The sequence below is a fragment of the Cylas formicarius genome, unplaced genomic scaffold (genome assembly GCF_029955315.1).
Source record: "Cylas formicarius isolate icCylForm1 unplaced genomic scaffold, icCylForm1.1 PGA_scaffold_12__32_contigs__length_19106922, whole genome shotgun sequence".
NCBI classification, from domain to species: domain Eukaryota; kingdom Metazoa; phylum Arthropoda; class Insecta; order Coleoptera; family Brentidae; genus Cylas; species Cylas formicarius.
Window position 1 is genome coordinate 7190732 of NW_026844225.1, and position 14727 is coordinate 7205458.

General features: G+C 31.8%; 1 protein-coding gene across 1 annotated transcript in view; it reads right to left on the minus strand.

Annotated features, from left to right (window-relative positions):
- Window positions 1-3453: 3453 nt before the first annotated feature.
- Window positions 3454-14727, minus strand: part of LOC132708509 (chromatin-remodeling ATPase INO80) — a 28545-nt gene continuing 17271 nt past the window's right edge. Inside the window, exons 13-18 of the mRNA XM_060680838.1 lie at window positions 11538-11696; window positions 11382-11484; window positions 10834-10904; window positions 8200-8407; window positions 6891-7070; window positions 3454-4017 (exon numbers count right to left, since the gene is read on the minus strand). Coding sequence (XP_060536821.1) covers window positions 3722-4017; window positions 6891-7070; window positions 8200-8407; window positions 10834-10904; window positions 11382-11484; window positions 11538-11696 — 1017 coding nt within the window. The 3' untranslated portion in view covers window positions 3454-3721. The remainder of the gene's footprint in view (window positions 4018-6890; window positions 7071-8199; window positions 8408-10833; window positions 10905-11381; window positions 11485-11537; window positions 11697-14727) is intronic.

Below are 14727 nucleotides of genomic sequence, written 5' to 3' on the forward strand. Positions count from 1 at the left end.
TTTGCTCCTCCTCTTAAAATTACTCGTGTCGTATTGTAAGTATTGTATTAAATTTTAAATCATCCCAAATTTTATCAATTATTTTTTCTAGATATTTACTTTAATCAGTATCTGCTTTTGTTAGTGAATTTCATATTTTTAAATTTTCCAACATCTAACCACGTATTCCACTAAAGTAAGAGATATTTTGTCTTTCGATGTTCAATGTTTGATTTGGTTTACTTGCGGTAATTATTAAACAGATTTTTTTATTTCAATTTAATTCGTTGTAGTAGGCAAGTAACGTGTTTTTCGGGGAACTCCTGAAATCTTGGACCACATGACAATAGCGCACATAATATATTTCAAAACGTGAAAAATATACAAATTTCATTCAGTGTTTTTTTCTCACAATGCATCTTTTTAATTTGAGTTTGCATTGATTTCATTTCCTCTTTAAAGGTCGTAAAAAATGAACCGGTATCTACCGGATAATATTCAATGCTCTGATGGTGCGGAAATTGGCCGATATGTACCGAAACCGCTCGTAATTGTGGGAAAATAAAAGTGACTAAAATTTCTGACGGAAATTAATGCAAAATGACGCGTTTGGTCGGTAATAAAAAGTAAAATTAATACGCAATTACGCTAAAGAATGTCGTAAGCATAACATAAAAAATAATTGATTGTTTAATTTTTGAGGCAAAGACAAATTATTGTTGTCTTTTTTTGTATTTTATTGTTTTGTTTTGTCATGTCCAAGTATCTGTATGTGTATGTATATGTATATATTCCTTGTTATTTGTAGCTAAAAAATGGCTAGTCTAGCTGGTATAAATTTGTATTATTATTTCACAGTCAAATATTAAAGGTTGTCATTTATTTCTAAAATTAATCCCTTGGCCTTGTGAAGATAATAGATAATTGTTTATTCATCCTTGCAGCTACACTGTATTGTAGTTAGGACAGGACAGGAATATAATAAATATGAACATATACACTGCATACCAAAAGTTATTGGCTACAACTGTTTTGGAATAGTTAAAGAAAATAATTTGATTAACTGCTGCTTTGTGAGATATGAAATATTTTTATTATTTGGACTTTATTAACCTATAAATAATTAAATAATAATAGAATAGTATAGAATAGCGTTTATTGACTTTTTATATACGTAGAAGTACATGGAAAGTCATACAACAAGTTTAATAAGAAATCATGCAGCAATATAAGTACAAACTTACTCTAGCTTAAATTTGTTATATTCTGTAACATTTTAAAATAAATATTCAATTATATTTTCTAAAAATTTCTTAAATGTATTTATGGTGAAATATTCTTCGTACTTATCAAGATCTAGATCCATTTTATTGTTTTTTTTTAATGTATATGGATTTCAATTAGTGTTTCAAGTATATATAGACAAGGCAACGTGAGAATTGGAGATTTTTTAAAATTCGGCCTAGCATGTTCAAGGATATATTGTCAATTATTCTTACTGCTCGGTTTTGCAGGATAAATACTTTGTAAGAGTAAGACGAGGTTCCCCATAGCAAAATATTATTATTATTATTATTATTATTATTATTAAATATTATTATTATTATTATTAAATATCGTATTTAGCAAGCAATGATGTGCTTGACTAATTCTACCGAACTTTCGAATTCCAGAAATCAACTTTTGAAGCTTTGCAAAACTAATAAAATTTAGCATGAAATAAAAATTTGGTGATTAAGAGTATCAAAAGCTTTCGAGTGGTCCGTACGGGTTAGTAAAGTTTCGTTGTTATCAGCACCATCTCCATGAAAAATCATTGTAGCAATTTTCCGCCTAGACTCTTCATATCTGAAATAAACTTGCTTATTTACATCAAGACCGCGAATTTTAATGCCAGTAGTTCGGAAATCGGAGTTCGTTGACATTGTTTGGGGTTAATTTGTGGTGAAATGTTTTCGTCCCTTTTTTACCCGTATCAAAACCTTTTGTTAGCGTCTGCACGGCTGGATTCTGAAGCGCTTCTTCAACGAGCCAAGAAATGTGAAGGGCCTTTTCGATTAGGATTGGCTCGTTAAATATCTTTTTTATTTTAATAAAGTAAAATAAAATAAACATTTTCTTGAAAACCGTTACGAAAGCAAAAAAAATATTATTGATTAATAAGAAACGACAAGTTTTAAAATAGACATCAAGATCGATGGAATGTTGCAATTGTGGCAACAAGGAGAGATTCCAAAAATAAATGGACTGAACTATTGTTTTAGACTTTGTTATTTAATTCAGATTTTTTAATTCAGTTTTTGTTCTTGTACTAATAAAAATAATGTTTAAATCAACCGAGATTTTCATTTATCAATTCTTTTAATGTCAAACGCATGTGCAATAGTACAAAAGAATGTGGAGTATAAATATAGTTAATGCAAAAAGCCGAATAGACTTCGGGTATAACCCACGCAATCCGCGTTACAGTTTTATTGTTTTTGGTATTCATTTTGTCACGGTCCACAATTAAAGAAAAGTTGCAAATATTTTAATACTACAGAGTAGAACGAATCAAGTGGGCTAAAAAATCCTTGTCCTTCCAGAAATTGAAGCAGTTTTCACTTTGTAAGCCTGGCCGTTAGACCTTGTATGTAGTTACAAATTGTCAATCTCAACCCTTTATATCGCAAAATCTATTTTTTTTGTACCAATGACAAGTGCCCAATTGTCAGGCAGATCGACCATGAACAACTTTATATTGGTTTTGTGAGTGGCGTTTTGGTAATCGACCAGTTTTCATTTGTTTTCATGGAGAGCTAGAAAAAATAAAACGACAATAAACAATCCGGTATTTTCCGGATATGTCAGAAATCACAACGAATTTAAAAAAATCTATATTGGTGTAGCAATTTAAATTATAGAAGCATGAAGCCATGCCATAAATTAATTATTTTAGTTCATTTTGTTATTTAGTTCTTTTGTTGAAACATCCAAAATATTTATTAACCAAACTACTTTTTAATATTAGACTTATATCAAAAGTTAGTGAAAAGCTTTTTGAGACACCCTCTATTTTTAACGCGGATTTAATGAACACTTAACGTTTGTAATGAATGGACGAATGGCGTTTCTAGCTGCTTTATCATCGCAAACTTTATTTAAGCAGCGATTTTCTTTTAAAAAATACTAGTTTATTCCAATCTGTATTAAAATAAAGGATTTCCCATTTCATATTTTAAAGTTCACCACCGAAATATAAATTCAAAATGTGGCGCAACAATTTTTTGAAAATTACTATCAAATTTTTACTTACCATTTGATCCAATACAGGAAAAGTGCAAAGCGACATTTTTTCCATATAACACTACATCAAAACCCTTACCTTTACATATATTTTTCCTTTGTATATACTTACCTTGTATCATTTTTGTGAGAAGCATTTCAGGATTTGACGTAAGGGCAAAAATTAAAACAGCGATTTGAACAATTGTTTTTTATTAATAGAAAAAAATGGGGCAAAAAATATAAATAGTCAGTGGAACCATATGAAAAATAAATAGGCAAAGCTTTTAAGCATATCATTTTTATGTTTCTGGGGATTTGTAAAATATTTTTCCAAAAAAGAATTAAAAAAAGTTCGATCCAAATTTGTCAGGTACAAACTCGTCTCTTTGCTTGATTGATTCCATTCCGTATCCTTGACTCAACCAATTATCGGTTATCGGTAGATCAACGGAAGTCGTTTGTTAAGATTACAACCTCAATCGTCTGGGAAATCATAAAACGAGTAGGTGCTATAAGATTGGGAAGAGGACGGGTCACTTGGCAAAGGTACCGGCAAAGGTCTAGCGGGTTTACGAGGCCGATATGTACCCCTAGACCCAGAATTGGACGGACCTGAAGGTTTGAGTCTTGGTCTGCCCGGACCTCTACGCGATCCGCAACCAATGCTCCCTTGGTTAGGTCCAGGACTAGGACCTCGCGGGGATGATTGGTTCGATGACAACGACGATGCCGAATCTTGAGGCGAAGGTTCGCTGAATGGAAATGGTTGAGCTGAAAGAAAATGTAGTGGTAGAACCAAAAGAAAGGAACCACGAGCATGGACTGAATAACAGAAAATGCACAAATAGCTATAATAGCTAACTTCCGTGGAACTGTCAGTTGATTTCTGGTCGATGGTGTATCTGCTTCATCAGTCCAAGCTCTCCATCGTTTACTCGGTTACGTGCTAGTGATAAAGGCCCATAAACCATTCACACGAATGGCAGTTAAACCAGTGATTCATTTCTTATTAAAAGGTTTTTTTTTATTGAAAGTGTCAATAACAAGAAATGGGCATCGCGAGAAAAATAAACTTCCACAGGCTACTGTGGAATATCAGTTAAGCTCTCAAGAAGACAGCGGGATGATTAGCGAAACGTCAGCTAGTATAAGCAACTCTGCTTTTTTTTTGTTGTCAAAATTAAAAGCCTCTTTTACCTATATTTGAAAAATATTTTATTTTTAGATGTTTGGTTCAGTTAGTTTTCATATAAATTATAATTATAAAAAAGTGATAATTTCAAAATAAGTTTTAATAATTGAAATTTAAATTTAATTCATTTTTAATTGTTTTGTGCTGGTTCAGTCAGTTTTCACATAAATTATAATTACACATAATTTATAATAATAAGTTTAAATTTATAATTTTAGATTAAATTGAATAATTGATCTTGAAATTTATTTTCTTTTTAATTGTTTTGTGAATTAGTATTGGATAGATTTATATGACTTTTAAAGGAATTAATACAAACTTATCCTGATTTCCAAAATATATAATTTGTCAATATTTGGTTCAGTGATACATAAGTTATATTAAAAAAATATAAATTTAAATTTAAGTTTTAAAAATAAATCTTAATAATTGAAATTGAAATTTATTTTGTTTTTAATTGTTTCGTGAATTTTATATTGAATAGATTTATATGAATTGTAAAGGAATTAGTACAGAATTATCCTGATACCAAAAATATATAATTTGTCGATATTTGGTCCTGTCAATTTTCAGATAAATTATAATTATAAATAAATTACAATAATAAATTATAAATTTAAATTTTTAATTTAAAAATAAATTATAATAATTGAAATTGAAAGTTTATTTTCTTTTTAACTTTTTTGTGAATTAATATTGTATAGATTTATATGACTTAAATAAATTAGTACAGGATTATCCTGATTACAAAAATATATAATTTGTCCATATTTGGTGCAGTCAGTTTTCAGATAAATATATAATTATAAATAACTTATAAAGTTACAATTTAAAGATAAGCTTTAATATTTGATATTGAAATTTATTTTGTTTTTAATTGTTTTGTGATTTAATATTGTATATTTTATATATATATATACATATATACATATATATATATATATATATATATATATATATATATATATATATATATATATATATATATATATATATATATATATAGATAGATAGATAGATACAAAGAATCATCAGAAAAAATATACACTTTGTCCATATTTGGTTCTGTCAGTTTTCACATAAGTTATAATTATAAATATATATGTATAAAAATATATAAATCAATAAAAATATTTTTATCAGCAACTTTGGCGATTTTTTTTGCCAAAAAACTACAACCACTGCTGATAAATCATCAGGATAACAAAATATTATAATTTTTCAATAAAATACCGCCTCAGCGGTACCCAAACGGTTTTATAACCGCGACCTTATTCGTGCGCAACGATTGAGCACGGTTTGAGAAGCACCGGCCTCGAGGGATGAATCTGTCAGAGAAAAATGGATCACTTGTATACCGGGGTATATTAACTCTTTCACAATATGGGCGCGGATGCCCATCTGGCGGATATCCTTCAGGAAATCCATTCAGGGTGGGTCGAAGGTGGTTCTAGAAAAGGTGGCCGTTTTTTGCGCAGGTACATGAAACGGCAGACGCGCGTTTGCCTACTACAATGATGTAAAAAAAAGCGCGCTTAAAAAACTCAGCAATTGGAAACAGACGCGGCGGAGATGAAAAGAACCCGGAAGTAAAATTTCATCGTTCGGGGGCCTACATTTTATTTTTGGTTTGATGGAAACATATGCGCCTATTTAAAGCCTGTTTTTGCCTTCGGAATATGGATTTACACGGCCATAAGGTAATGATGCCATAACCTACTTCGAGATACCTTATTCCTTATTGTATTCAATACAATTAGTTGAATTTTATGGAAGTGTATGGTCAAACTTTCTTCAGTAATTACAATGCGTTTTTGGTATAACCGGGTCAGGCGGTTTCGGCATTTTCGGCATTAAAATCTGCCGTATTTTAATAATTACATTTAATTATACAGTGAACCGCTAAAATATAATAATAATATACATTTTTTGCAGTAAACAGAAACTATACAGGATGGGTCAACATTTGATATCGATACCTAGTTTCTTTTTTGAAATGGAACGCCAGTTTCGTTTCGTCGAATTCGTATGCGGTTTTTGGAAAGTGAATTTACTATAGTCTCTTGTGGAAACCATAGGGAAAGTGAACTTTTACCCCCCTTGGAATTGAAATTTATAAGATCGTTATTTTTTTTTAAGTGATAAAGCTCCTAATAACCTAATAGTAAAAGTACAGCATTAGGACTTTAGTTGGGTTGAGTAATGCTCTATTTCTTTTCTCGTTTTAAAAATCCTTCCGAGATCCCCGCAAAATGGGACACCCTGTACATACCTATCTAAATTTCTCTATTGAGTTAATATATTTGCAACAATGAGCGAACGAAAAAGGACCGATTTAAAAAGAACAAAAAAGGGTCTCTGGTGATGAGTGAGACCTAGAAGGTATGGCAATTTAGACGCGATTTTTATAGTCCAAGTGCTTTAAAAAATAAATAAGAACAATAGCACTCACCGCTAGTGTTAAAGGATGCCGAAGCGTTGCTGGCTGTTGCGGTAGTGGCAGCATTGTTGAAGTTCCTTCCCAAGCCGGCAGTTCTGGAACGCGATCCTCTAGGTCTACCACGCTTAGAATGTCCACGAGTCTGCGCCCTCGGTTTAACCGTAGAACCGTAGACGTTATACACTGTATATTCTGAAATAAACACAACCAAACTTATATGGAATTATCCTGGGTTTAAAATTTATTTCCCTTTCCAGAGGGGAAGAATTATAGCTCTAGCACGGTCAGGCGTGTCACAAGTGGTTGTTTTAAAAACCTATTCAAGGTTTCTGGAGTTGGGAACCTCAAAGAATAGACCTAGTAGTCGTGGAAGAGTAACTACGTAAGGACATAGAAAGAAGAGCACAACCTCTTATCCAGAGCTTTAGAGTCAATTTTTGCAAGCTAAAGGTGTGAGTGTTTCTGTAGAAGCTATCAGGGGGCTTAAGAGTTAAGAGTTTTTGAACTTTCAAGGCAAAATATAAATGACCGTTTTGGAGCTATTGCAGATTGGGAAAATGTCAAGAAGAATTGGCCTAAGATCCGAAATACAAACGCAATGTCAATTTGACTGTTTCGCTTGCTAGGCTTACAATTTCTTTCATTTTGCACGGACGAGGAGTTATCGATACCCCAAGGGGAGGAATTATTGTTTTGGCACAACGAGGCTGGTTGTTTCAAAAACATATTCAACGTTGCTGGAGTTGGGAACCTCAAAGAATAGGCCGAGTAGTAGTGGAAGAGCAACTACGTAAGGACAGGATAGCAAGAAGAGCACATTCACTCATCCAGAACTTTAAAGGCAACTTTTTAAAGCTAAAGATGTGAGTGTAAGGGGCTTAAGAGTGTCTGAACTTTGAAGGCAAGATATAGACTGTTGAAGATTGGAAAAATGCCAGGAAGCATTGACCTACGATCCGAAATACTTCTTTGATTCCCATTTCACAAACCATAACGGCTTACTTTAGTTTTGCAACCTGCAATCAGGCTCCGGCGAGAAAGATTAGAAGGAATTGACAACTTCACACCATGTGGAATTCGTAATTGCATCGATGCTACAATTGTGAAATTTTCTTTTTCAGAAATTAAATTTTCATAAAAATGGACCCTTTTTTTTGGTTGTGTATTCTATAAATGTTGCGCTAATAGACTACCAAAATTTAATTGGGTATTTTAGGAGTCGACGTAAAATAAACAAAAGTCATGTCAAACCATCGGGGCGTGTGAGAAGCGATCTTCATCGTTTGCGTTGATACCTGAAAAAAAAAAAAAGTACACTCACTGTTTGTAATTGGCGAATCGGCATCGTCATTGTAGCAGTCGGTCGCTTCGTCTCCTAACACGTCATTGGAAGTGCTACTGACAGGACTGTTGGGTACGCTGTCTTGAATTGCCTGATCTTCAGACGCCTCTTGCAGGGATTGGGCGGTCGTCGACGCCACTGTCGCGTCGAGCTTTTGCCGTTTCGCATCAGGTGCCGTCGATATCGTCTTTCGAAGAAATAATTATTATCTTAAAGAGCCGCTATTATTAGCAGTAATCCCTGTGTTTAGGAAGATTGCGGGACGTATTATTTCTAATTCCCAGTCATATTTCTAAATAGTGTGCCGTCATAATGAAAAACGCGGTAAACATTTTTTAGGCCACAGACAAAAATTTATAGTTCGTTAAAGCCCTTCAATTAGAGGAAGTTATATGCAACCCTAGGCTAATATTTTTATTTTATTTTTTTATTAATTTTTTAAACCACTCATAGACTCGATTATACAGGGTGTTTTCGAATTGAATATCAATAATTAAGAGGACGATTTTTAGGTTTATTTTAAAAAGAGAATTTAAAAATATATATATTTTTTATATTTTAATACCACTTTATATATTTTAACGAAATTTGGCACCCATGTATGAAGACGCATTATTTAGTGTACCACCTGTCTATTTTGGCAGATATTGATGGTGCGCCACTGATTTCGCGCCATTTCTAAAGAAATTTAATTTCTTGATTTTTTTCAATCCAATCAAAACAATAAAAATCTTTCTCATAAATGAATGCAAATGTCATTATGTTTTTAAGGAAATCAGTGGCGTGCCACTGACTGTCTATGGAAACATAATATTTTGGTTAATTAGGTAGCCACTGCACTGGTTAAATCGAGAACTTTTTTTGTGAAAATGAAAATAACTATCTAAAACAAAAAGTTTTTAGTTACCATCTAGTGTCCTTCAGAAAAAAAAATTAGAAATAACATAACATTCTAATAACAAGATAAATAATGGATTCTTATTTAAATTTATTTTATTTATTTAAGTTTATGTACTTCGTGTTCGATTTTTTGAAGTATTTTAATAAAACAGATAGACAATTTCTTAAGTAAGAAATAATGATAATAATTCTCTGCATTAACGATATTGCAGAAAGAAATTAAATTTCTTTAGAAATGATTGGAGATTGTAAGAATAATTTTTATTTTAAGAGAAATCAGTGGTGCACCATCAATGTCTGAAAAAACAAACCTGTGAAACTCCGTATGCTGGTGTATTTCAAAACAATTGTGGTATACTAAATAATGCCTGTTGATACATAGTGCATGTATGCCAAATTTCATTAAAATATCTAACATGGTATTACAAATATTAAAAAAATATATTTTATTTTTGAAAACTTTACCAATAGTTTAGAACATATATTCATATGAAGTTTTCTTTTTAAAATGGACCCTCTTAATTTTTGACATTCGATTAGGAAACACCCAGTATAGAGACAGAAGTAATAATTTGCTGCCTTCTATCCCGGAAAGCTTATGAGAAACTAATCGCCGTCAAGACAAACCATGTAGTTAGAAGAGTGTTTAATTAATTTAGCCTTTTTTGTAACAAAACAACAAATAAATAATTTTAGAAAATCATTACCATTTATGCAGGATGTTTCAATAAAAATTTAATTTGATTAATAAACGTATTTTGTACCGGAGCGTAGCTAGAAGGAGAAGGGGGACAAATTAAGTGGCCCCCGATTTTTTTTATATTAAAATGATATTTAGAGTGAAAAGTGAACTATGATGTAAAAATATATAACAAATAATAAACTAATAAAACAAAAACGCTATTTTTTAATAATATTTTATTTACCCTAGAAATTAGCAAGATTTGTTTGGAAACACCCTGCATAAAATCATTAAATAATTTGTTTAATTAATTAGGTCTCGTTTTACTACAACAATCGAATACTCAATATTACAGGGTAAAGTAAAGTTCATTATCTTATTGCTTTCAAAAGCAAATAGTAAATATATAGATTGCTAGGATGCATAATTTAAACTTATCTTAAAATATATAGCGTGGCTCAAAAAAGCGTGGCAAATAAAACATACATTTATTAAATGGAACACCCCAATTTTAAATTCCTTTTAAAATTCTTCAACTTTTTTTTATTAATAATAGTACATACATACAATATTTTAATTTTTCTAAAAAAATACTACTTTTCACACTTGCAAAAAAATTACGGTAGGACCATTATTCGAAGAGGACGTAACAGATATATACAACGGAATTTCAAACAGATACTACAGGGTGTTCAAAATAAACGAATATATTTGGATCATTTTATATTGAAAAAATTTCGATTTTCTTAAACGCCACACCATATATATATATATATATATATATATATATATATATATATATATATATATATATATATATATATATATATATATATATATATATATATATATTTTTTTTCTGTATGGATTCTCTTAAAGGAATGAATTCACGATTTACATACTGGTCGATAAAAATACTTTCTTGGCAGTAAGACTAAGACCAGGTGAAATACCCTAATAGAAGTAGACCAACTAAACCAATCAACTAACTAACCCAAGGGCGAGTATACTCTATTTTACTCTATACTCACTTTAAATGCGACCTTCCTCTTTTTGTCTTCTTTAATATCGTCAGTAGTTCTATTTTCAACTTTTAAGTTGTCTGAAAATTGGTTAAATTAAACAACTTACGCTAATTTAAAGCCGGCCCCACAAAGCATACGCAACATTAAAATGTATATCTTTCTCACATTATTAAAAAAATATATATTGAAAAGCTAAAATGGAACTGACGTGGTAAAGCAAATCCACTTGCATATGATTTAAATATTAAATAAATAAATAATGGCATTTGGAAAAACCATATCGAAAAGTGACATAAAACCTTGTATTAAAATCTAAGCATACTTTACTTTAATGAGTATTAGTTTTTCTTTGACAATTTTGACCAGCACTATGCTTCTGCAATGATTTGCAAGTTTTCAGTCACCAATATGTCATAGTAAGGTCATATATACAATGTTAATAAATGCTAAGGCCAATAACCATACACCATTGAAAATTGGCGATAAATTCGCAAGGCCAACTAACCAACTACTACACATTGGCCGTGTGACGCCGGCTTAAACAAACAACTCACATTTCTGAACCAACTCTTCGTCATCTAAGAGCAAGGAAACAACCTCTTTCGGTTTAAGCGTGTCAGGCTTAAAATTACCTCCGCTAATAACCAATTTTTGAATCTGCAATTAAATCGAGTTACGCCGATAGAAAGTCGAAAAATTCATAAGAATACCTCGCTCTTTTCTCGAGCCCTTTGCAAAATTCTTTCTTCGATCGATCCTTTACAAATTAATCGGTATACAGTTACCTGCTTGGTTTGGCCCAAACGATGGGCTCTGTCCATAGCTTGTTGATCCACTGTGGGATTCCAATCGCTGTCATAAAATATAACCTGGACAAAGTCCAAACGAAAAACCGCAGTTAGAATAAACTTTTTTCGAAATAATCAAGTTTATAGATATTGAAGCGATTAAAAGTTTCTTTTCCCAAACAATTTGAAATGTAAAAAGTAAAGTCGAGTTTTTTAATTTTTACTTAGTTAGCTACAAAGAAAGTAAAAACAGTTTTAACTATTGAACAATTCAAGATGGCAATTCGCAATTTCAAACGTTTTATTGAATTTTGAAAAATGTATTTAGACGATTTTAACCTCCGTGAATCGAAGTTGTTTTACTTATCTAATGGCAAATATCTTCTACAATAATCAACTGAAATGTTTTCAACACCAAAACCACAACGCAACTATCGACTATATATATGATGTTAAACCTATGTTAAACTATGTTTACTTGGTTCCAATGGTCGAAATATTAATTCCAACAAAAAAACTGATAACAACTTCAATCTTACTACAACAATCTTTGGAACAAATCAATTTAGACCACTTATTTCTATAAAGTTATAGTAATATTTACTTTTCATCAATATTGATGTGCGTGCAGTTGCTTCAGGCATCTTTTTAAATTATTGTAACACTTAATTTACCAACAAATGATGTTTGTGAATAAACTTAATTTATGCGGTTGTTTCGTCGGAATTTCGAGTACAAATAAATTACGTACATGTTAATTGATATTGGGAAAAATAAAATCGCTGTTAATACTGAACGTCCGTAAACAAACCAAGAAACTGAAAAAGAAAAACCTTTTTGATGAGGCTTTCAAGAGTTCCCTTTTAAAAAGACAAGTGTTTCTTTGCGTTTGTTTCAGATCAATAATAACGAAGATATAACGACTTAAACAATGGACAAAAGTAGTTTTTTTTCAAATACCAATTGACTCAGTAATTTTTCAAGGAAACTTCCACAGGCTTCTTACAAAACTTTTGGATTCCTCCTGCATTGGTTTTTGCTGGGTCGAACTTGCCAACGTTTCGCCAGTCATCCTGTTGGCTTCTTCAGAGCTCGACTGAAACTGGCGTCCAGTCTCAGTCAAACGTCAGCAAATTCGACTCAGCAAAAACCGACGCAGGAGGAATCCAGAAGTCTTGTAAAAAGTATCAATTGACTCGTGCAAACATCTTCCTTCACTAAATATCAAAAATCAGAATCGAAATTCTGCTTTATATTTTGGAATAAATGTTTTTGGTAAATCTGATGTGACCGAAAAAAAAAAAATTCTCAGTGTATAATTCGCCTGGTTAAAACAACTATGTTACTAAGTTATAACACAGGAAGACGTGCTTTACATATAAATTTTGACACGTTCGACACTTGAATACATCGATCGATAATTTTCTGAGAATATACTGAATTTTAATACGCCAACATGTGACGGCCGTGTGAAATTTTCTTTTCGCTAAAATGTATACCGTTACATTAATTATTCGGTGTGACAATATTAATTCTCAACTCATTTGTATATTTGCGACGTGTCTAATGCAAAAGTGCAAAAGTTCATTTGCACCGTGATTAATTCTCCACGAAACGGGTCGGTATACTTCCGCCATTAAGAAGGAAGAACGAATCAATAATTTTGTTATACTTCGGATCGGTCAACTTCGAATGCACTGACGTTCTTGTGCTAAACAAGAACAAGATTTTGTAAAAATTTCTAAATAGAAACTTTTTTTTGTATTATTTGTCACGATCAATCTTGGCTTTTGGAATAAGTTTTCCAGTTTTCTTCTACTTTCTGCAGTTTTCGTAATTGTTGGATTTTTAGGACATCCTGTATACTAATTTACAAAATTTAAAAATGTTGACAAATGGGCAATACAGCATGATCGTGTTCTTTTTTACACAGATCGTCTACATTCTATCAAAAAGTGGTTTGAAGAAATTTTGTTTTATTTCAAAAAAATCGTCTAAAAGAGTAGACGTATCTTATTTTGATTTGGGCACAACAGTTTGGGACATTTCCTTTAACATATACCGGGTGTGAATCAAACACTGCAAAGAATCACAATTTAGAAACATTTTAATAGATTTTGGATTTAAGTAGAGATTTTTTGATAGAATATACGGGGTGACACAATTTTTTTTAACGATTTGACGCAGCAATTTGAAATTTGGATACTTTTGGTTAGTTTTGACTAGCACGAGGTCAAAGCATGTACTACTTTTTTGTACTGTTCTCCTATAGTCCTAGTTTTTAAAGGTTTTTCAAAATTTGGGTTCCAAAATATTGCATAAAAGAGTGCCGATTGTAAATAGTGTTTGTTGTTGTTTAAAAACCAAAATGCTAGTCGCCATTAAACAAGTACGAAAAAGATGTATGTATATGTACGTATATGTATATATAAATATAATTTATATTTTAACATAAATTATCGTACAAATAACTTGGCTATTCGGACGGAACATCCTGTGCAGTGCAAATGTTTAATTATATTTTTTCAAGGCAACTCCTAAATGCCAGGTAACTTTCAAAGTAATAAAAATCATTAATGAGATTTCCAAAACAAAATAATCAGCCTTAATTTATTAATAAAAATGTAGGCAGGTGGCTACGCCCATGGAATGGCCACTAAGTCGGTAATTAATTCTCTATCTTTGCCTCGCACTCTCCGTCTTTTATGCTAAAGAGACGACAAAGACATGTTTTATTGTAAGTATGCCGCGATTTATAACTAATTCGAGAGAACTAAATGTTGAATTAGTGTTAGTGTGCGCTTCTTTTAGACTTCCCACATGGGATAACGCAAATATTGCACAAATATATAAACGAAGTGGCCCGTAAAGTTTTCAACCCTGGTGCTCGAGAGGCACAATATCGAGTATCGGTACGCAATTGTTCTTGCATAATACACCGGATATAAACGGAAACGTTTTATGCCACTTCCTGCCATGTCCCACGTGCACAATCACTTATCAATGATCTCCAGTGGTACTTCTACCACGCGATAGTTGGGGGCGTGGTTGCGTTCACCCTATCTGTCAGGGGCAGTCAGAATCTTTTGAAGATCAGCACGTGCCAATAGCT